Here is a 25,121-nt window from a genome sequence, read left to right as displayed (position 1 = left end):
AACCCTTAAACGCTCTGAAATCTTCCTGTTATCGAACCATAGTATGTCCTACTGCAGATACATTGTTTTCCATCTCGCATGTCTTTTCTCAGACAGACATCATTGTTGCAAGATCAGAGGGCTTTAGATTCCATCCCTTTGAGACTTTAAGTGTCTTACTTTGCTTCAACGTGCAGCTCAAGAATCATCGCAAGGGCTCTCCGTGTCTGTGAAACCAATCTTCATGGTCCTTTTGTGTTTCACTTTATTCTCCTCTTGAGAAAACACTCGGCACTGGTTACTTTTTATAACTCATAGCAATCAGAAACAAGCACTCGTATAACGTTTTTAGTGCATGGATATGCTGCGTATGTTCTAGTCCCCCAATCAGTGTAAAAATCTGAGCGGGACAAAGAGCAAAGAGCAAACACCCCTACTTTAAATATGAAAATATATAATGGTATAATGTGTTCAGTATGCATGCTTGAAGGAAACCATATGAAAAAGGCAGACAAAGAACTCTCTGTGTTCCAACTCCTGCTCGTCCACACCCCCTTTTCCCTTCTTTCTGTCTGCGAGAGAGAGAGCGAGCAAGAACGAGAGCGTAACTGCATGTGAGAAAGGGGGGGAGGTGAACACAAGGAGGACCTGAAAAAGGGCTGTACAACTAGCCATCACATACACACCAAAGCACTTGGGAGTACAGGTGAGTCTAGCATCAGCTCCAGAGCTTTTCATTGAGTTTCTCCTGGTGTTGTGTTGTCAGCGAAGAGCTTTATCACCTGTTGAATCGCAGACTACATCCTTCAAGAACTTGCTGCATGAGGTAGCCAGCTGCAACCGGGAGGAGTGTTTCTGAAGTCGATCTTTCTAAATATTTGGGTTGAATTAATTGAGGAAGTTAACTTCTTTCTCCTCCTGGTGGAGGGATAGTTTCACCGGCGATGGGCTTCATGTGTTCCCCCATTTGGCTGTCTTTTGTCTTGCCTGTGTGTGGTTCTTGAGATGATAAATTTGAGCAGCGTGCTGTAACAGTAGAACGAATATCCGGTGCTGGAGTTTCTTAGCGACAGTAATGACTTATACATTAGGCAGGGGTTCTGTTTAGCAGAGACTTCGTGCTGAGCATCTGTCACTGACCTTTATCTGATCTGAACTTTTATTTGCTGTCTTAATTTGCTAGACTTATTAAGTTGAGGCTTTTAAATGGTACTAAAGTTTTATCTGCTATTTGGATCTGCTAGAGTTTATTGCTAGATTTATCTTTTATGCCTTTATAGATCTTTAATGAAGTAGGCTATGAGTCATTCAAATTGAATTGAAACACTGATATTTGCAGAGTACCTGGTTTTATTTTTTGTCTTCTTTCTTAGTGATTCTCTGCAGACTATTGAATGCACATCCCAACCTGAGAACCTGCACATCTTATGATTTCAATGACAAGTTGTTTTTCTGTATAATTTATAGATGTGCCTGCTATATACTTAGTACCCTTATGAAGCAGGCACCATGTCTCTGAGCCTCATTGAAGTTTATAACTAATGGTGTTTTTGCTGTCTGTCATCAACCTGTGCAAGCCAAGGCTTGCTGGCTATCTGATGAGAAGTACTCTCAAAGAATGCCAAATGTAGAGTGCAACCCCCAAATTATTTTTCAAGCCACTTACAGGTGCTTCAATAGGCCTTTGTATGAAAGAAGCCGAGATGATGTGCAGGTCTCTGCATTGTAGTGTGGCGTACGGTTGAAGGATCCGGCCCTGGAGGGATGTAATGGATCTGGGAGATTAGAGAGACCTGTCGGGCCCCGGAGGTCTATCAAAACGCTGTGTCAGACACCGTTTCTTACACTATTACTGCTCATATTATGCACTGTAACGGATACAGCCCAAAACACACACAAGTACTATCTCCCAGCACCTGTATTCGGTGCCTCAGGACTGATAACGCATGGAATGTGTTGGGTCGAGCTCAATATGGTTCATTAGAATGGTGTATGAGAACAAGAATGCCCTCACTGGATTGGAATGAGTCAAGAATCAAATGATGACAAATCGTTATAGATAATTTATGTGAGGGAGCTGGCTGGTAAGTCAATGGTGTAATGTAAATAACTGGAAAGTGAAATCAGATAAGATAAGCCTTTGACACTAAGAAGGATAAAGATTTATCATTAAGCTGACTTTTTCCCCTTCAAATCCTTGAGATTTACCTTTAGCTTTCAGCTTTCTTTCAATCAGCTTTTAGCCTTCAAGGTGATTTGGTGAGTAAAAGAAATAGTCGATTGCTAATTAGCTGTTAAGTGGCTAAGCAGCCGTAATTGGATTAAATTGAATTTTAAAAATGATAGTCTGAGAGCTTCCCTGATGCAAGTGACGAGACATTTTTTATGTTTTTGAAAGAAATCTTTTATTCTCACCAAGGAAGCATTTATTTGATCAAAAATGCAGTAAGAACAATAATATTAGGCAAATTATTACAATTGAAAAAATTTCTATTTGAATTTTAAAATGTAATTTATTCCTGTGATGCAAAGCTGAATTTTCAGCATCATTAGGCTACTCCAGTTTTCAGTGTCACATGATCCTTCAGAAATCATTCTGATATGTTGATTTGCTGCACAAGAAACATTTCTTATTATAATCAATGTTGAAAACAGTTGTGCTGCTTAATATTTCTGTGGAATCTATGACTATTTAGAAAGTTCAAAAGAACAGCATTTATTTGAAATAAAAATATTTTGTAACGGTTTACTGTCACTTTTGATAATTTCAATGGATCCTTGCTACTGTAAATTAAAGTATAATAAAAGTAATAAAAAAATAACATTTTACTGACTCCAACATTTTGAACAGTGTGTGTATATATATTTTATATTTTTAATATAGCCTACAGAGTTTTTTTATTAAAAGAAAATAGTTAAATGGCTAATATGAAATCAGATCTGTAAGTCATTTTATCTGCCAGTGTGGCAAAATGTATTAGCCTGTCTATATCTGTATTTGTAACTATATGCAGTCTGTACAGCATTAGTTTCTAGAATGTAGAACATTAGTATCTACCTATCAAGTGTCGTCAGAGGTCACATTACTCAGTGTAATGCATTACAAAACAAAGCAACTGCTCTTTATGTTCCGTCCAAAGCAGAGTAAGGCAGAGAGCTTGTGAGAGGCTTTTGTGGGCGAGAGTGTTTGTGTTGAGTTGATTGTCTTTATTTGAGGAGGACGGCTGGGAGGGCTTGAACAGCGGGTGTCTTCTTTGTAGCCACTTTAAGTCGCCTGTTGGAGTGGGCGTGACAAACTCCCAAACATAAACGCACAGGGGTCAAGCTAATCACTCCAAGACTGCTCATTTGTCATAGGTGTTATTAGTTAAAACAGTGTTTGAAAGCGGGTGATGAAGACTAATGGGGTCTTATTACCTCACATGACCCTCGGCCTTGTTGTGGCCTACAGGATGTGAGAAAGACAACACTCAACTGACAGGGTGATTCACTGCTATTGAGACTAGACTGTGCTATTTGTACAATTGCCAATTAACACTCTGTCCTGTTTCAGCATGCATAGACTCACATTTGAGTCAAAGCCTTTCCTATAACAGAAAATTCCATAATTGACTAAACTGACAGCTGACATTGCATATTGCTTTATGAAACCAAATGATAAAATATAGTGACTTCAATCTTCATAATCGGATAGTTAAAAGAATAGTTTTTTTTTTTTAATTCTGTGATCATTTATTCAGCCTCATGCCATTCCAAACCTGAATGACGTTCTTTCTTCTGTGAAACACACTGTAGCCACATTAGCTTAATAAACTTTATAATTGAATAAATATTCCAATTGGAAATCTGTGGATCGTTCTCCTTAACTTTGTGGCACAGATTTCATGTTTTAGCTTCAAAAAATATTGACCTTCCTTCCTTAACAGGCCGTTTTATAAAGTAAATCTCCTAACTGGGCAACACCTGTTCCTTTCATTTTCCTGTCTCCTTGATATTAGTCAGGAAGAAAATTAGATATGCATTGTTTCTACATGTAGGAAATGCAGTTCATTCCTCCCACTGATTTGACAATGGGTGGGGTGTAATTTTCACAAATGATATCAAGTGCACAGGGCCAGAGGAAATACCCCTCCATTCATTTGGAATTTTTCCACTATGATGTTTCTCACCTCAACTAGTTCTGATTGAAAATGCTTTATTAGATATTTCATGTTGTAGGATATCTGGACGTAATTTGTAGGATATTCTTTATTTTTATGAATGTATCATAGTAAACGTCGACTAATAGTTTGCATCTTATATGTTTCAGGAAGTCGCAGATCACTGACTCCTTGGATCCTGGCAGCAGCGGAGGTTCATCAGTGGCCTTTCATTTCTATGACACAACTAGAGGTTAAGACATTAAGTCCTGTCTGGATATGCCATATACTTGCTCGAGGAGTCTCTCTTAAGCAAATAAACTATATGTCAGCTCGGATGGCGGGTTAGAGATCATATCGCTCGGCTTGAGCTACCCAGAGAGATTTGATCAGTAATGCAAGGATAAAGAATGAAAACTACAGAAACCATCTGTTTAGAATACAAATATATGGATTGAGCACAGTAAAGCCTTGTTTGAAAGTTAAGTGATTACAATAGCTGCAGTCAGAATGTTTGGACGACCTTTCAGCTGAATGTGTTTTTTCATGTGCTAATGAATCGACAGGAAAGCTCCAAGCGCTGCCCTTCATCTTGACATTGTTGAAACGTTTTAAAAGCAGGGGCTACGCGTGCCTTTAAAGAAACAGTCTGACTCGGAGGGATTGCGATAAACTCAAGGGACATGTTTTGGTGACTGACTCAAAACGAAAGACAAATATCTGGATAAGAGATCGAAAACAGACGCAAATAGAACAGTGGATAGTCTTCCAGCCTTTGCCGCATTTGCAAAAGAGCAAATCCAAGTTGTGAAATTTTCTTGGCACTTTTCCATGGGAACTGGTCCAGGGTGCACTGAGAAGTACCTCCAGGGAGGTCTTGTTAGAGTTTGAATAATATTGCGTGGATTGAAAGCAAAAGTGCATTCCTCAGCTCATCTCCGTGCGGTAGCGGGTCTACTCCGAGGGATTACCGTGAAGAAAACGGTAAAAATGTAGAGCTTTAATTTGACTTTGATCCTGCTTTTGATCCTTGGTTCTTCACAATTCGGGAAGCATAAAACAGCCAGGGGATCCCAAAACCACCTCATACAAGGCAAACTTACGCCCCAACTGAGAAAAAGAAAGCTTTTGTCACACCCAGGCAAGTGTGCCGGTTAAGAGGGTGCTAAGCGAAAGAACAGCGTCTCTTACACGAGGACGGAGCTGCACAGCTGGGATGGAGTGCAAGCATGAGCCTGCAAGAAGAGGGGACAGCTGGGGTGGGCCTACCACTACAACATCCTCTACCCTCGACAAGACTGGAGCAAAGACATCCCTGGAGAGGCACAGTACTAACATCTTGGAGAAAGATGACCACTGCGGGGTCAAAGCAAAGCCAGGCTTGACATCTTGCCAGATGGAGCGGAAAACAAGTAAATATTTTCATCTTGTTTACAACTTTGAATCTAAAGAACAGGATATGTTACAGTTCACTTGTATCACTTTAGTGTTAAATATTTAAGGAATAATATAAAAGAAAATAGACCCCGGCAGGGTGATCAAGAACCTGACATGGCTGTTAAATAAATAAATAAATAAATGAATGCAGTTGAAATTATTGTATTATATCAGGGTTTCCCAAACTTGGATTTGTGAGTTGATGAAAAGAATTAAATCATAAAAGTGAAACCTAAACAAATTCAATCTATTAAACGGACAGTATGGAATTTTTCGCCGCTAGGGGTCACTAACCTATTTACAATAACAAAGGCATAGTTTGATGACGCAACATTTGCTAAGAATTATGGATCTTGTCTTCAACGTCAAGCCGACCGATCTAATAATGTTTATGGATGACTGAATACATCGATGTTTTTATCATGACTGTGATATGAAGCAGTTCGGGATTGCTAAGAGACAGCTATCAGCTCCACACGCGACGCGAGTCCCGCGGATATAAAAGGAATATGGACATTTCATTCTACCGAACTACACGCAAGTGCAGAATTACAACTCACAGGTCAGTTTATTAGACAAATTAAACTTGTGAGGTAACGCAGCGCTGTTTCACCTGGTCTAACATTACACTATCACACTAAACTGCATTTGAATGTGTTGAAATGTATGTGTTAGTTTGTCTGTATGAGACATATATAGCAGTAAGCTAGATCAACATTAGAATAACATACAGATCATATTCTAACATATTATCATTGTTGAACTATATAACATTGATTATTTTATGTAAATGTGCTCACCTGTTTAATAAAGTACATGTAGGATCCGTCGAAGTCTCGGACGTGGAGCTCTCGTTTATATACTGTCTATGGGAGCTCTCGGCATCTCGGAAACACAGCGCTGATATTGATTCTCGTTTTAGTTCTCCTTTTATCCAAAGTCTGCTTGCCATGGTCCATAATTTTTGAACGAAACAACAACAGCGTCCAAATAGACATTGCGAACTACACAGTTGTCCGCGTCAGTCGCTTTGGTTACTATCAGAGGGCTCTGGTTCATAGCTCTGGTTGCTATGTCAGTACAAGCGGAAACCAGGGACAACGCGGATATGATGCCTTTGACGGCGACAAAACGGAAATAAAGAAACGGGACGTGTCATCGAATTAAATTACAAATTTCTCCTGCTTTGAAAGTTGTTGGAAACAGTCGGGATAATGTAAGTACACAACTAAAAAATATATATAACATAGATATAGTGATTTTTGCTATTTTTAAAGCAAAAAAGTTACTTATTGTGCCTTTAAATGAAAGCAATTAATATAAAACACTACTTTATTTGTTTACCTGAATGTCATATGACTACAACCAACATCAGAAGTGAATGTGTTGTTAAATTATTTAAATATTAACTAGGAATCCAAGGGGACTTCCAAGTAAATATTTTAGGTCAAAAAGATTTTAGTTGGGAATCACTATTATATGATTTAAAAAATAAAAATAAAAATAAAAGGCAATAAAGTGCCTTCAAGTATTCCATAGAGTCACATAATCAAATTTAAATAAATGAGTCAAGACAAAGTTGAAAAGTCGAATGGTTTTACAGGCCCTACATTCAGAGAGACAAACACCATCAGACAAACACAACATACTGCTATCCCCTAACTGTTTAGACATCAGCTCTTACGGAACCCTCAATGACACATTTGTTTCCTCACAGCCACAGATGAGCCGTACAGTAATAGCTCTTCTGTTCATACCCACTGACCATAATGCTCAAGCTGTGGGTAGTATAATCTGGAAAGAATGCATAATAAGGTTTGCAGATGACCAAGCAAGTAGGCGGCAGTTCACACCAGTGAATGTGCGACAGAGGGGTTTTACAGCTCTGCTGACGAGAATTCTGGGCCATTTCAGATAGAATTCAAGAGGTTTCTCTGATGTTGTCACAGTTTTGGAGCGTGTAAAATGGCGAGAGGGGAGGATGTGGAGAGGCTGAGATGGAAGAGCTAATTCTGTCACTTTATATTGGTTTCATATTGTTCCTAGGAAGTAAATGTCAGCGTTTTCTCTCTCTTTTTCTTTCCTTTTCTCTCTCTCTCCTTGTATGGGATTGATGTCTCCACACAGCATCATGATTTGATGAGATGCAGAATGTTATGCTTGTCATTCATGCATCTCCAGATGCTGATAGCATGAAATTGGAAAATGATACAGTGTGCTTCAAAAGTCTGAGAGCACACAAGGTTTCTATTTTCCCCCATAAAGTTTTAGTGATTACTAAAATTTAAAATAATAAAAAATATTTGTAATTCTACACTATTTCTAGGTCATTAATCAAATAAGCAATCGTGTGAGTTTGAACGTGAACTCCTCAAAAGTTCTTCCATTAAAACACAATATTGTCGGAGAACATGATCAGCAGCTTTTACACAAACTTGTGGAGTTCATGCAGTGATTCTTTGTATTAAATTAGAAAAATGCAAAACAGAAGCATTTTCACAACTGGGGTCTTGGACTTTTTGACCCCACTTTATATGATGAATGCATTTGATTTTATATGATGAATTTCGCTGTTCTTAACTCATTTTTTTTTTATGATTTAGAGCTACGATTGTGGTCATAATTAAGTTTACATAATGTACCCCTTGCAGAATATGCAAAATGTTCATTTAAATAAATGAATCCCTTATCCCTTTTATGCTCCCTATTATTCATTTTCTCACCTTAATTTGTATTATCAAGCTCTTTCTTGCATGTACAGTGTTTACATGGTGTACATAACATTTTGTTTTACTTCTATATTCACAGGGGAAAAAATTATTCACCAAAACACAAAAGAAAAAAAAGCAATATATAAAGAACAATAACATTGGACGGGATCCTAAAATACAAAAGGAGACAAAGTAATAAAGTAAAAAGATGTTTAGCAGGCTAAGTATTTACCAGACTGTCTATCTGAAGCCAGATATAGTACAGAAAAAAAAACTTCTATATCCAAATTAATTTCCCCCACACCCAGTTCTTCCATTAAAGGTGTTCATATCTCATGTGACTCATTTGGACACTTGGACAACTATCTGTTGTCTTATTCCATCACATAATTGTTGACATTTTGCAACTTCTGCATGGGACATGTAAACTTATGACCACAACTGTAGTTTTTGCAATAATTTAGCAGCATTTCTCTGGATCAAAATGGATCTATAGATGCTATTCTGTGAACATAGCCCTAAATAGGGCTGGGCGGAGTCTGTATCGAGTCTGTACGATATATCAATATATTTTTAGAAACTATGGATAGGTAATAGTGTGTTGCAGGGATGACGTCAGAACCCAGAATAGTCATTTGCCACTGGTTCCCTCGAGATTTTCCTATGGGGTTTTATAATGGGTTTTTTCTATTTATGAGTAAAATAAAGCCTGTGGTAAACATAACTTGACGATTCTTTAGTACAGGCTTTATTTAACTCGTAAACTGAAAAACCCATAGGAAAATCTTGAAGGAACCAGTGGCAAATTAGTCTTCCATGTTCTGACGTCATCCCTGCACCACTCTATACCGTTTATATCAATATACAGTAGTTTGATATTACAAGAGCATCTGAAAAATAGCAGAGGACACAGAGTGAGCTGCTGAGTGGAAAGTGCATAATCCAGATTGTCCTAAACATGACACATGCTTTATATTAAGGGCTTCAGAATAACTTGTAAGATAGTTAACGTAAACGGCTTGCCACGTCAGATGCTCTGACAGATACTCGTGCTGTTTAATGCATTTGAGATGTATATTTCACAGGTATATTCTCTAAATGTTAGAAAGTTATGCAAATATTTCCATTTTACTGTCAGGAGCCTTATGCAAGCGAGTCTCTTCTTAACTTCACAGACTTCAGTGAATGATTGCCGTGCACATGCGTAGTAATTCAATAATAATTCCACAATAATTCTGACTAAAATATACATTTTGCTAAAATATTTGTTGTTAGACATTAAATGTGCCATATTGGATTTTTATCCAAATAGGAAAAGTAGAAGATAAATACCATATATTACCATTCAGCCAAAAAAATACTGAGATATGATTTATTTTTATTTTTTTTCAATATCGCCTAGCCCTATAGCCCTACATGAAGAGTCTCCTACAGGTTTTCTGGACATTGAGGTGTAATTGCACATTCATGTTTTTTTAAGTTCTCAAACAGCTCCAATCTCATCACTCCACACTCGCTCACTTTTCCCAGAGGAAAAGTGTTATTTAATCCCATCCTCCAACTAGACAATTACATCCGACAGGGGAATCTGACCTTTGATATACAACCCCAGGCCAGCCAGGTCCCAAAATCCTCAAGCTGTAAGGGAGTTTCCCTCATCTGTCTGAACTAAGAGCCCACATATCACCGGCAGCTCAGTGCCAAGGAAATGGGAACATTCCTTCTTTCCGTCCATTCCTACCACTACTTTTTAGGCTAGAGAGAGTTCCTGTCTTTTCCTTCATGTTAATGATAAGTTAAGCATGAGCGATATGAGTCAGGTATGGTTCAGCTAAGCAAGCAAACCTCTGCGGTCTAAACTGAACTCCACCCTTGAGGCTCAGGTGTCCATCCACACAAGCGAGCGTGTTCGCCGAACGGCTCTCCCCCTGAAACCCAATCCTCCGAAAGAGCTGACACATTGATTCTATACATGACACTTCTGAAATGTGCATGGGCACTTAATTTGACTTGGAACAGAATGTGCAAACTTACAGATTCTATATGATTATTTAGGTGCATCCAAGGCCGTAGCAGTCATAACTTGTAAAATTCGGTGCCCATGCTCTTTGTAAGAACGCTTTTAAATCGTTCCGGCATCCATGGTCTCTGGTAATGAAAACAACGGTTACCACAAGGGTTAGTTCAGCCTATAGTTCAACAAAAAGTCAGGGACTGACAGCCTCAGTCACCATTCACTTTCATTGCATATTTTCCTCATTCAATAAAAGTGAATGGTGACTGAGGCTGTCATTCTGCTTCTGCTTTGGTTTTCCATAGAAGAAAGAAATGGGTTTTATGGTCATGAGGGTTTGGAACAACATAAGGGTGAGTAAATGATGACAGAATTTTCATTTTTATGTGAACTATGCCTTTAAATGGGAAAGGTTTAGCATAGAATGTGAAAACGTACATGCTGCATGTGGTTATTAATGTAGGCTAATTAGCAACACACACTTTTGGGTAAGTGAAATTTCTTAAAAACGAGCAGGAGTCAACTGAAAGTTTGAACTGTGTTGTCAGGACAAGAGTATTTTTCACCAAAGTCAGGTTGGGGCAAGTTGTCACGTTTTTAACGATTTAAAAATAAAATTCACATTATGCGGTCTCATTCAAGAGAGTTTAACCATACGTGTTTAAAAACAACCTACAAAACCACTGCAAGACAAAATATTTTTCGAATTGAACTTTTGGCTCAAAACCTCATAGTTTCCGACTAGCTCTTGTGACAACTACCCCGCGTGACAATATCCGCGCTCTCCAGGTCAGTTCGGTATGCTGTCTGTTCTGGTTCTTCACTGTTAAATTTGGAGAGTACAAAACCAAAAAGCAGAGGAAGAAAAGTCTGCCAGGAACGTCACACAGCATAGCCATCCTTAAAAAAGCAAAAGGGAAGCGCAAACCTCGTCCAATGCCCCAGCCTGCCCGCCTCGATGCGCATTTGGAGCTCGCGAGAGATCATCACTCGCAACGACACGAAATCTGATCCAGGCTCGCGCTGCTAAAGGGGGAGTGGAGGAAACGCATGAAGTTAAATTAGAGAAGCTCACGGAGCAGCAACAAAAGAGACTGTATTCAGAGTTAATTAAGGTAAGAGAAGTTTAGTTAGACTCGACATATTTGTTGAAGTTTAAAAGCTTTATTTGCGTTAAAAAGGCATAGATTGGTGAAAGGCATGTGTTGAAGTCATGATAAATGTGTACTGAGGTTTGATTACATAGATCATTCAAATTATATCATGTAAAGTATATATACTTGTACATTAAAGTGGTGACAGAGAGCAACATTTTGTAATGAATCCATGCTGTTAAAAGAAAAATCAGATTGGTTGCTTGGGTTATCTTTAGGCATAGCCTAGATAGACAAGTGTTAAAATTAAGAGAAGGACATTGTTTTGAAGTTTAAGTGACAAGTTGCTCAGTGGATATGTCAGGCATTGTGTATTTTAACAGTTTGGTTGTACATTTATTTTGTAATCTGAAATGTGGTTAATCTAAATTAACTGGTTTAATTTTTAAATAATAATAAAAAAAAAGGTTTAAAATGACTTAACCTGGATACTTACACCAACATTTTTTTATTGTTATTATTCTGCGAACATTACCACGTTTTATTGTTATTTAAAAAGTAGAAAGGAGTCAATGGGTCACAGTAACTCGTAACGGAATAAATGGTCTGGCTCTGATAATGTGACAGGAAAATGTAACAAGTGTAAACTGCATCAGATCATTTTCTTATTAAGGTTATGTTTAAAGAAATAATTCTTGAAAGATACTTGGGCTGTATGGGGAAACATGCGAATGAAAAGAAAAGAGAAAAGTTGCATGAGTGTTTATTGCTGATTATTGGATTTTGCTCAAGGTTTTTAAATGGGAAATTATTTTAAATAACATAAATATGAATATCTGTAAAGAGGAAGAACGGATTTTTTTTAATCACAGTGCTAGAGGTTGTGTTGCATAGCCTGACTATAGGTTGGAAAGGTCCCTCGTTGTCATTTAAAATCAAAAGGAGATCGTGGTTTTTCTGTAGTAGGTCCCAAACTCTGGAATAGTCTCCCATTCCACGTGAGGTCAGCTCCATCAATTGCCACTTTTAAGTCTTATTTAAAAACGTATCTGTTTTCTTTAGCTTTTGAATAAGTGATGTTTGTTTTGTTGTATGATTTTTATGTTACCATTTTTGCAAAGCACTATGGGGCAACGTCTGTTGTTTGAGAATGTGCTACATAAATAAAGTTGCTTGCTTGCTGACCAAATAAGAGGAGTTTTTGCTGGTGGAATGAAAGACAGATGCACATTATTCATGCTCTATTATAATTTTATTTCATGTGCTATGAAAGCTCCTTTGAGTCTGGCAAACTTGCAATAAAACAAATGGGAAAGATTTAGAGCTGTTGCATTTTTACTACCTTTTTTTTTATAAAAAAACCCCCTCAAGATTATGACTCTGGCAAGACAAAGACCTACCTGCTTGGACGGAGAAAAAAAAAACCCTCAAAATTGTTTGCAAGTTTTGCTGCAAAGTCGGGGGTTGAGGATAAAAGCTGAAAACAACCTCAGGAAAAACCTTGAGTGGTTAATTATTCAAAGGTCTATTAGGGAAACAGATTGTGTTTATGTTGCACAGGTTAACCACGCTTATATTAAGTGAGTGAAGCCGTTCTGCCAGTGATGTAATTGTTAAAAGTCTGTTTCTCAGGATGTGATGTTCTGGTATAAGATGTTGAGGGTTTGTGTTTTAAAAGTTCTGTTCCTTTCCTGAGGCACTCATTCTTTCAGGATCTTCAAGCACGCTTGTTTTATTTACTGAAACTTTGATGCCACAGTATATCACCGCAGGTCAAAGTTCAAGCATTTAAATGTAGACTTTGTCTTGTAAGTGATGACGGAAAGGCATGAACCTGTCAGCAGGCGCGCAGATGGCACTGGGGACGGGGGGGACATGACCCCCCCAGATTCATAGTGACCCGATCCGTCCCCCGCCCTCACTATCCCTACGAAACGCGACAAAAATCGGTAAAACAGGGGATTAATCAGTGTTTTCGCTATACATTATGTGTATACACTATAGCCTACATAAACGTGTTTTTGCCAAACGGATTTAAATCCGATCTTCAATTCCCGCGCTTGGTCCCGCGTCTGTGACTTACTTTCACTTTGATTTGCGATAGTTTGCTTGATGAATATGTTCAGCTTCTCGTCTGCGGCGATGCTGTTCCAGTAGCGTCGCCATATCCGGCTATAACATTACATATAGCCTATAACACGCTCTCACACGTTAATTTTTTAGCATTTTTGGAAGGAGTAAAATTTACATATATGGTTTCAACAACCAGATGCATTTACACTTGTTCAGTTTCGTCTGGGATGCGGACCAGACCTCCTCCTGAAGTGGTTTGAGCGATCGGATTCAAATCTGTCTCGAATGCGTTTCGGAGGGCATTTACACCTGGTCTTTTCACGATCGGATAGCTATCCCATCACAGAAAGCGCATGAAGTGGCCAGGTGTAAACAGCCCCTATTTCTGAGCTGAGCCGGTGATTTTCTGAACTGAAAAAAATTGACTGTATAAATGTCATATAAAGGCGATGAAGAGACAAAAAAAATCACCTCGTTTTTTCAAAAACCAAACAATTAGTATTATTATTATTTGCACATAGGTTCTTTGCTTTTTTGTTCATAATGATAGACTTTGTATGCTGAGATAAGCAAATGTTAAAAAAAACATACTTTGCTAAAGACATGAAGTTTTGGTGGGTGATTGGCAAACTAGTCAAATAACAGTCTGATCATGCATTGCTAGTGGTGATCAGGTAGGCTTTTGTTTACCTTTGGTCATTGTTGTTTATCCATGATTTCAAATAACAATCCCCCAATGGCTTTTTAATGCAAATCATTAGCCCAAATTATGCAAAGTTACTACTTGAGCACTAGTTAAAGCCCAAATTACGAAAATAACGAATTGAGTTTAAATCATTTGCTGACAGCTTGGTCCCCCCCAGTTAAAAAATTCTATCTGCGCCCCTGCCTGTCAGGATGTCAGCATATAAACCGATGACTACTGTGCCTTAGGAGAGATTTCACAAGGCATGCTGCAGTCTCAAGAGGGAATTTTCTCGGCAGTTGCGGAATGCTAAAGGAGGGACTAGCCCATGGTGAAGGAAATACTTTCTCCAGCTCGGAATGAGGCTTTTTAGCCCGGTCAATAAACCTTTGCCATTTTCAACAAATAGATGACTGTTTTAACATCCATCTTTGCCAAACTATGGGTAGAACTGCAAATATCAGCATCACGATTTATTTACAGGAGATTCTTAGAACTATAAATGTGTGAAAACGTTATGCGGTCTACAAAAGTTTGCCTCCAGGGATCGTGAATCACAGCAAACTGTGAAAATAATCATTTTGAATGAAAATCCTTGAACTTTATATGTCAGCCTTTCTTTTATAAGTCTGTCTGCAAAAATGACTACAAACTAATATGATTAATCTTTTTAGTAGGGTGACTCATGGAAACTAGAAATACTTGAAAGATATATAATACTCTTGACTTTTAAGATAATTATACTCCCTTTTGAGCACATTGCTACTATAATCGAAACTTATACAGCACCCAAATGATTGTGACAGCAATGGTGAGATCATGAAATAAAATAGAAATTAGCCGGTTAATATTTGCCAAATCCTTTCCCATTACTCTCTCTTATAAAACAGGCCTGTGATATTAAATGCATCTCCCTTTGTAGGCTGAAACAATTAAGTGCATTTTAAAATAGCACTTCCCTCATAAGACTTGGTGGTATGTGCTAAAATTTACATTTATATGCTGAGTTGAGCAACACTTTGCTTGTCTTTGTGAACTGAAAAGCTTTGCAGTTGCCATAGCTGTGAATGTATTACAATTACAATTGCTAATTTTAATTTTCTCCTGAGTTGATTATTGTTTTATTCTACCATTACAGACCTCAGCAGAAGTGCCAGTTTGTCAGAGAAGGAGCTGAAAGAGGCACGTACCAAGAGTCAGATCATTGCTGCTCAGCTCCAGGCCAATTCCAACTCTAAAGGCGTACAACTTTTCAACCGTCGCAGACAGAGAGTGAACGCTTTCACACTCGTGAGTGTCGGAGGAGGGGGAGCGGAGGCATCTGAGAATGTAATTGATTTATCATCTGAAAGTCCACAGACATGGGACAAACAGCACTCGACTGAGGACCAGCTCACAGAGTTGAATCACAGGAACCTCAAGACAGGTCTGACGTGGTCGGCTGGCAGAATCCGCAGTACTAGTTGTGACATGGAAGATGCTAGAAAGGATACGCGGGAGGATTTAGCAGAGGAAAGAGGCCTAGAAAGACACTTTCTACCCGTCAATGAGAAGGATGAAGAGCTCTCAGAAGACTTCAAAGAGGATGTCAAGGATGAGGTTACTCTTAGAAGTGACAATACCCTTGTTGTCATGGACAGAACTGGTCAGGGTGAAGCTGAATCCAATGGAGCGCACAATAAAGAAATCGCGAATGGATACAGTATGCAGTGCAATGGAAAAGCAGCCAAGACGGTGACTAAACAGCCCACGATCATAAACAGAACAGCTCGGCCATTTTTCTCCCCGGCAACAGTTGGATCCTCTGAAGCTACAAGTCCAGTCATGGAAGTCCCTTCAACCCCATCCCATGACTCCGCAACACATTTTGAACCACAACCTTCAACTTACCGAATGCACACAAGACCTGTTTTCCCTCCACCACCACCTCCACCTTCATATCCAACTCCTCCTCTCCCTAGCTACTCCAGCCCTCCTCCACCTGACACAGCCTATGCTCCCTCACCCCAACCTTCTTCCTACTACATCCGCCCATCTGCCCCCAGGCCTACATTTGTCCCTGAACTCTTGAGCGAGAAGAGATCCTCAGCGCCCATCAAAACGGGTATCCTCGATGAGGGCCGGTCTCGCCGAGCAACCCGTAAGTCAATGTTCACATTTCAGGAGAAGCCAAAATTGGCTCCGAATCCTGAACTCCTGTCCTTGGTGCAGGGTGCAGATGAAAAGAAGAAACCGAAACCCCAGCCAGATGCAGCGCAGGAAGAGGAGCTGCTAGCTCTTGGGGCCGAAGCCTCAAACTTCCTGGCCGAGGATGAGGACATTCACGAGGAAGCTTTGGTGCCACAGTGGGCCTCGAGTTTGAAAAGCTCCAGGACGCGTGACAGGACGGAGCACAAGCCTGAGCACAAGCCTGAGCAAGCCCTGACCAATGCTTCAGGAAAAGGAGCTGAACTCTTTGCCAAACGCCAGTCGAGAATGGAAAGGTACGTCCATGCCAGCAAGGAGCTGAGATCTCCCTCTCCTACCATGTCCTTGCCTCCTTCGTGGGTGTATCCATCCAACATGCCCGGTCGAGTAAAGGCCATAGTGAACACCTCCAATATAAGTGAGCAGATTTCAAAGACACTTCAAGCTCAGCAGGCCACACAGAAAAAGACTATCCCTGCCAAAACGCCATCACCCGCTCCGGCTCCACCACCAGAGATACCCCTGGAGAACGGTTGCACTAAAATCGAGATGGAGCTGTCAAGACATCAGCCGTACCAGCTCAACTCATCCCTCTTCATCTTCAACCCAACGAAAGATCCCTACAGCACTCTTCCCAGAGCCGCCCCAGCTCCTAAACCTGTCATGACAGCCCACTCCTTCTCCAGACAATCATCCCTCCCAACAAGCCCATTGCCATCACCGTACAGCCCGTCTACTGCCTATCGGTCAGCCCATTGCTTTTCGCCTCCTATGACACCTCTCAGTCCTATCACAGCAGGCAGCGTCAGTTCCCCTGTGTCTCCTTTAGCTCCAGGACGTGTGGCTTCACCTCGCTCTGGCGTCCAAGCTCCACGTCCTACGTTCTCCGCCAAAAAAGCTGGTATCACCCCACAGGTGTGGAAACCATCTTCATTCTTTTAAACCTTTCCACTTTTGCTCTTCTTTGCTTTATGTACTCTTCAGGCCAAAGAATATTGGAAGGGAAGAAAAGGGACACATTTTGACTGTTAGACAACATTTAGAAGTAACAAGAGAGCATTAAGGCACAAAAATAGCTCTACTGGAAACAATAAATCTAGCACTGTTGGTTTCATGCTCAGATCGGTTTGTTTCTTGTTTAATTTTTGAGTTTTGCATGCAGAGGCAGTAAATGTCAGGTCTCACACTTAACTTTTTTAAAACTGATTTAAATTGTAATTCATGAACTGGCCTGCAGAGGGCCATAAATTGAAACTTGTTTTCTTTTAATCAAAGACATTGTAATTTAGTGCAGCTGTGTGTTTCAGAACTAGAGTTTATTCAGTTTTGTGCTCATTACCAGATATATTTTAGGCACAAAACCAGTGTGTCTTTTTCCAACGCTTGCCTCCAAGTTTTCAGGTTGGAGTTGGCACAGTTTTATAAAGCACTTTAGCAGATGGCGTCTTGCCTTTTATGATCTACAATATACAATTTAATATGACTAGGAAGATATGAGGGCCTCAGTACTTCATAGCACGGCACCTGTGCTGTTCTCTTTCTTAATTAGTTCTGTATGTTTCTCTTTCATTTATAGGTGTAGTTTACAGCTTGCATGCTGTGTGACAGTATGTACTTAATGTAGTGTGCATACACTGTTACACTGTAGACCTCTGATTCAACAAAGCCATAATTGAGTTTAATGAAGTCAGCTTACTTTATCGCTACACCCAGTTTGTGAAATATATTTTTATTCTGGTTGTTTTCAAATGGATTGTTTTCCTTCTGGCTTAATCTCCTTCAAATGATTTTGTCTACTTTGTTTCATTAAAACAATGAAACACTCCTTTTCTGATCTCTCTCTGGTTTTCATACTGTATTATCTTCTTCTCTTGACTAATCTGCTGAATTTCCTGTTTGGATTTCTTGTTCTATTTTCAGCATCCCCTATGATCAGTTGTTTCAGTTTTTTGGTAGTATCCCTCTTTTCAGTGATGAGAATCCCAGGCCAGTTTTCCCACACAGAGAGTTATTTTATCTGTACACTTGCAACAACAAAACAAAGATATATGTGTCAGAGCCCCCGCCTCATGGTGCTCTGACCCAAAATGAAATTAGAAACTTTTTTTTAATGCTGACCGAATATGTATGTGCCCTGCACATTCCTGGCCTGCCCCTAAAAATGCACATCTGAGCCGAAACAGGCCCCTGTGGGCGTGAGCTTTAGGCTAACGGCTTGACCTCTGGCCTCCCTCATGCTTGGAAAAACACATTTTCTGGAGGTGAAAACATACCCAGCAGCCACACCAGTGCAAATGCATATCTTAGTAAAGGTTAGTGGTCTTGGCAGCGTGTATGCAAGCGATCTGGAGATGGCATGATATCCTGGTGTGCTGGGAAACTACTCAGACATTGGACAAGAATAAACAGCTCGATGTAATCATAGGGTGCATGAGAAGGCCTGATATCGATAACATCACATCTAAAGTTGCATGCAGTGCAGCAGGAGGTATTTTAGATATGTTTCAATGCCGTGTTTACAGGTTAATCTTACTCAAACGTTGGCACGGTCCTGGCATGAATTTGGGTTTTTGAAGAGGCAGTATAGTGTTATCGTTGGACCCAGAATTGTTCTGCTGTTGTAATACCTCGAGCATGATGATATCTTTGTTTCTGTGCACTAACATTCCTCACTATCTGCATTTAAAACAAATGTTAATCATAACATGTTATGGAGGGCTCAACAATAAGGATTGTATGCTGGCCCAGTGTGAGTTTTAGGCTAGTTGACTGAGCTTTCACATGCCTTATTAGATCAGTGCTCTCTCTCTCTCTCTCTCTCTCTCTCTCTCTCTCTCTCTCTCTCTCTCTCTCTCTCTCTCTCTCTCTCTCTCTCTCTCTCTCTCTCTCTCTCTCTCTCTCTCTCTCTCTCTCTCTCTCTATATATATATATATATATATATATATTTGATCATGTACACACATTTTTATTCCTTCCACAATTTATGCCTTGTTTTCTGTGACATTTGGTTGCGAATCAACTTTTTAACCTTGTCAGCTAAATAAAATTATCTAACATGCTGTTCAGGATTATCTGCCCACTAAAAGTGTGTATGAATTTTATTGGACTTTCCTGTATAATAATGTCTAGCTAGCTATTATATATCTGGCAAGCAATTTTTTTTAAAATGTTATAAAATAAAATAAAAATATATAAATGTTTATTATTTTTAGTTTTTAAATATTTGTATTAAATAAAATGTAAAAATGAATATTACCTTAAGTTATACACTTAAATTATGACTTTTTATATTATAAATAAATATATAAAAGGATCACTATGATAATTATTAATTGATAAATTACAATTTGGTTTTATTCCAGTGAAGATTGTTCGCAAAGCCAGTAGAAATATGAACAATGGAAAGCAGAAAAATCCTTACTCTTGAGCCCTTTTATTATCTATGTTCAGTGTTTTTGTGAGTGTATTTAACAATTCAGACTAAATCAAAGTGATGTCTCACCTCTAAAACTAACCTTTTCTAATCTTCTGTCAGATTAAGGAGGAGACCCCGGCAACAGTTACTAGCCCCGGCTCCACCACCCCAACCTCCAGGACGCCCAACCTCACTCGACGCTTCACCAGCCCCGAGGTGCTTTCCACTGCGGTCTGGTCCCCCAGCAGCCCTCTAGTGACCTCTACATCATCCAGCCCCATCTACAAGCCCACACCAATCTCCCCCTCCCCCCGACCCATCCACAGGCCCGTCGCGACATGCCCTTCCCCAAGACCCATCCACAAACTCATTGCAACCACTCCAGGTACCATCTTCAAGCCGACCGCCACCTCTCCTGTGTCTCCCCCCTGGGAAACCAGGTGCCAGTCCCCGGCCGCCATCCAGGACACCAAAACCAACCATCGCATTTTGGCCAAAAACATCATCAATGCCGCCAAGCGGAAAAACAGTCCGTCTCCCAGGTCGCTGAGCGGGCGCAGTCTGCCCATCTCCCCGGTGAACGGCGGGATCTTGCCTTATGAACACAAGCCAGCCAGTCCCTTTCAGCCACGGATGCTGGGAGCTCAGTCGCCCACACTTACCAGTCCGTCGCCCACCCGCATGATCCACTCTCCGGTGCGTTTGTACAACACCCGCTCGCTGACCGACTCCGACGCCTCGGTCGAGTCTGAGGATTCAGGTCTGCGCTCTCCAGGAGTGCGCAGCTACAACACCTGCCCCCGTGGCTGGACCGGCGGTCTGCAGGTGAAGAGGGGAGGCCTGCCTGAAGATCTGTAGGAAGCACTTAAGGATGATTTATACGTCAGCCTGATTTTGTGGTTGACCAAAGTGTCCCTTATATATTGAATGTAAAAATACATCATTGAGGATTTGAAGTAGCCTACATGGCTAAACATTGCATAGGCTACAGTACACATGTTGACTGTGTGATGGAATCTATCCAAGATAAGAAATACACTATCCTTCAAATGTTTAAAGTCGCAAAAAAAACGAAATTATACATTTATTCAGCAAGGATGCATTAAAATGACCAAAAGACTTTTACATAGTAAAAAAAAAAAAAAAAAAATGCTGTTCTTTTGAACTTTTTGAAAATGTATTGTGATTTCCACAAAAATATTCAGCAGGACAACTGTTTTCATTGGTAAAAATAAGAAACGTTTCTTAAGAAACAAATGTAGCTGAAAATTCAGCATTGCCATCTGATGAATAAATTAGATTTTATAATAGGCTACATTAAAATAGAATACAGTTATTTTTAATTGTCATAATAGTTCACAATATTATTATTATTTTTTTACTGTAATTTTAATCAAATATATGTGTGAGCATAAGAGCTCATTTCAAAAACAGGATAAATCGTACCAACCCCAAACTTTTGAACGGTAGTGTAGATCACCCAAAATACAAATTCTGTCCTAATTTACTCACCCCATATGTTTACTTAAACCAAATTGCCTTTATTTCAATGAAACACAAAATGAGGTGGTCAACAGAATGTTATATTAAATTGCAATATTCCAAATCTTCTAAAGCCATCTGATTTACTTTCAGAATTTAAAACTTGATGCTGAAAATGTTCCCCTCTATTTCAGATGAAATCATAATAGATCAAATCGCCTGCTTTTATGGTTGTCATTGCTGGAGCCTGACAGCATCTGTGCACATTCACTTTCATGTTCTTGTTTGTTCTGTGGAAGAAAGCAAGATTTGATCAAGGTCATGTGATTTTGCAAACGACACGAGGGTGAATAAAAGACTCTTTCATTTTAGAGTAAACTGTTCCTCTGTAAAGTCACCTCTTGGTCCAATCTATGCAGTCTGTAATCTAATGAAGAAGGCATTGCACGGAATCAGAAAGGTGTACCAAAGAACTTTGATGCTTATTACCAAAGATAAAAAGTAATGTGCGAGACTTTTCAAAGCAGTATTAGTTATTAACCTCTTTTTTTTTTTATCGACATAAATATAAAAGGGATTGACCCTTTTTGCTTTTTGTACATTATGTTTTGACAATGTGTGAGAGTATTGGAATGTGACACTATTCGTAGCTCCGACTCAAGTCAAACTTGGAAGGAACTGACTGCTTATTGCTGATTGTGTCAGTTTAGATGTAAAGGCAGAACGACACAGCAAGGTTTTTACGGTATAAGAGAGAAGGTAGGAAATTCACTACATTACGTATACTATAAATGGAAGATGCTCGTGATTTGAAATCCAGTGCGGTTTTCATATTATTAGTGCTGACATACATGACAGAAACAAAATAGGTGGTCTGATGTACAGACAGAGGAGAGGTGAACATATAAAGCATTAGGAGGTCTGTACAGTGTGATTTCACGTGAAATGTAGGAATAACATGATTGAACTGAATTTCAGTGTTCATTAATGCACCTTGCTTTAGTAGTTATATTTCAGTTTCCCAAGAGAGCGAAACAGGTGAAGAGAGAATTCTTGCTTAGGTTAACTGGCAGTATATACAGTACAAGTTAATATTCATATCATTTCAGTATATCACATAGGCTATAAGGGACTGACGTAATTCTGGTTTTAGGGTGACTGAGTACTCTGTTGGTACAGTAAAGAGAGATAGTTGCTTTTTTACACATTTCACAGAAATATATTTCATGGGTCACTTGTAAGGTTTATCATATATAAACACCTCTGTCAGACTGTCTACAGCATGCATTACACCTGACTGGTATATTTCTAACAGTACACTGTGTATGTGTATTAAAAGGTAATTCACACTACTCAATGGCAAACGTTTGTCTTTCATAGTTATGAAATTACATATTGAAATCTGTCTGAGCTGAATGCTAGCACTCGTGTAAGGATTAAGTCTCAAGGGTCATGCATGCCAAGTGTACTCATGTTAGCCTGCACTCAAATATTGGATCACTGCAAATTAGAAAATGATTCTCTGCCTTGGTGCATCAGCAGATTTTTTGAGTATTTGCATATGGAGAATTTTGATTGACAGGGACATCAGCTGTAAAGTGAGTTGGCACCTTTGGTGAGAATAATCTTATCACTTTCAAGGATGTTTTACAGCCCCTGTATATTTGCGCTATCATTCCTTTGGATTATGGGAGGAGTTACGCATTATTCAATTCACATATACATTTCCTTTAAGTTTGATATAATGTCTGAATAACCAGCCTCAATATTATCTCTCTCTGTTCAGTTCTTTTTAAATTAAGTGAATAAACACAAATAATGTCATCTTGGATAAATGTCTTCATTTCTTGACATCTTTTGACACTGAAAACACCAGCCATAATTTCAAATGTTGTGTCAGTCTTGTTATTTGCTCAATATTTTAGAGGGAACATACACAAGATACTTCATTATAGTGTGATGATAGGTGTATATATATATATATTCTGAACTCTGGTCCTGATAGATGTGACATGTATGGGACATGAAATATTTTAGATGAATGAATATCATCATCATTATTATTTTGCCCCAAAAGTCAAAACACACAGACAAAACTTGTTAGGCAGTATAAACAAGCTCTTAGAAATCATATAGGCCTAATTTAGTTTGTGAATTGCATTGATATAATAGGATAAAAATGTTTCTTGAAGAGATCTAGTCAGAAAAGACCACAAATGCCTGGTCAATACTGCCACCTACAGGACTAAAATGGTAAACTGGTGTGGTTCCGATTGTCTCCACCACTGCAGAGGGTAAACTCAGGAATCAGGAAATATAATATAACATTAATTAACGGCTGATAGAAACAATTCAATATTAAATGAAATCCTCCAAAATACAATTGATAAAGACCGCATATTATGTGCTGACATTATACACTGTGTATTTTAGTATTCAACCTTAAGATTTTCCTAAGAAAACTTAAAAAAACAAAACATTTTTTAGGCTTAAAAAAGATTCAATAATAAAACATTTTGCATTATTATCAGTAAGGGCAACATGGTCCTCAGTGACGTCAAGGAACAGTTTGTTCTTTTGTAAAGTCTCTTCATGATAGTGAATAGAAATGTGAAATAAAATGAAATGTTCATGAGAACATCAGCTCTCAGAGGCTGATTATATTCTGTTTAGATCATTTACTCATATTAACAAGGTAACATGCTTTAAATTCTCCAGAGAGACCCTCAATGCTGCATTGATGCTGCATAAGAGCTGCTCCAATGGCAGCAATAAGCGACGACGAATAACAACAACAACAACCGGAAGTGACAAAATAAAATAACCCGTCCGCTTTTTGTAAATGTAGGCTACTATCTGAACCCCCTCATTAAGAATAATATGCATTTACTTTAAAATTGTAACATATTTTGATGGTATAAGTTTAACATGTGGTGTTATAGAAAATAAATATGTACAATTATTCACTACTGGGGTAAGTTGGCCCCTTGTTTTATACAGTCTATGGTTGGCCCCCAGTCTGGGGTAAGAAGCCCCCCTGGCAAATATTCGACAGAATGTATAAATGACTTTTGATATAATTCTTATTAATATACGTTTTTTTTTTTTTACTAAAACACTAAATCAACTATTGTAATTCAAATTTTGAATTTTGACAATTTAGTCAGACAAAGCAGAATCCCAGTAAAAGTTTCGAGTTGACACACACACACACACACACACACACACACACACACACACACACACACACACACACACACACACACACACACACACACACACACACACACACAACACACACACACACACACACACACACACACACACACACACACACACACACACACACACACACACACACACACACGTTTATTACCAGACAATTTTTTTTTTATTCAGTTATAATGCATGATTGTTAGCAATTACAACACTGCCAAAGACTATTAAGTGGAATGGACAATAGAGGAAATTAATTACAGAAATATAGGATAAATCAAAATCAAAATCAAAAAGAAAGGGAAAAGGTAAAAAACATAAAAAAACAACAACAACATGAATTTGAATGCATTTACATACAAGATCTGGAATATGCAAAATACAGTTTATTAATGCACGGTGGGAATTACAAGGTTTGGGGCAGGACATGTAATAGGCTATAGGCTACTAAACAGTAGTTCTAAACATTGTTTATTAAATTGAGGACATAAACAAAAACAACAACATGCTTACAAATTCATTGGAAAAGAATACTTACTCAAGACGAACACAACAGATTTCGAACCCGAAATTACTTAAAGAACTGCATTAAAAAAGTTGACCAAGGTGAAAGACATTGATTAAATAAATCATCAATGTAATGGATTCTGTCGCTGACAGGACTTTTACTATGACAGTTCGTTCACTT

General features: G+C 38.9%; 1 protein-coding gene across 3 annotated transcripts; it reads left to right on the top strand.

The window, feature by feature from the left end:
* The first annotated feature begins 572 nt into the window (after positions 1–572).
* Positions 573–23,039, top strand: synpo (synaptopodin). Of its 3 annotated transcripts, XM_081382049.1 has the most exons (4): positions 573–685; positions 4,289–5,530; positions 15,271–17,234; positions 19,856–23,039. In XM_081382049.1, the coding sequence occupies exons 2-4, from the start codon at positions 5,335–5,337 to the stop codon at positions 20,591–20,593; spliced, it is 2,898 nt and encodes a 965-aa protein (XP_081238175.1). In that variant the 5' UTR covers positions 573–685; positions 4,289–5,334; the 3' UTR covers positions 20,594–23,039. The 3 variants fall into 3 exon arrangements, with proteins under 3 accessions (XP_081238175.1, XP_081238176.1, XP_081238177.1); XM_081382050.1 differs by lacking the exons at positions 573–685; positions 4,289–5,530 and adding an exon at positions 10,507–10,633; XM_081382051.1 differs by lacking the exons at positions 573–685; positions 4,289–5,530 and adding an exon at positions 11,068–11,395.
* Positions 23,040–25,121: the final 2,082 nt, after the last annotated feature.

The sequence above is a fragment of the Scardinius erythrophthalmus genome, assembly GCF_964197995.2.
Source record: "Scardinius erythrophthalmus genome assembly, chromosome: 13".
Lineage (NCBI taxonomy): Eukaryota > Metazoa > Chordata > Actinopteri > Cypriniformes > Leuciscidae > Scardinius > Scardinius erythrophthalmus.
The sequence above is the reverse complement of the archived record's forward strand: the minus strand, read 5'-3'. Positions and strand labels throughout refer to the sequence as shown.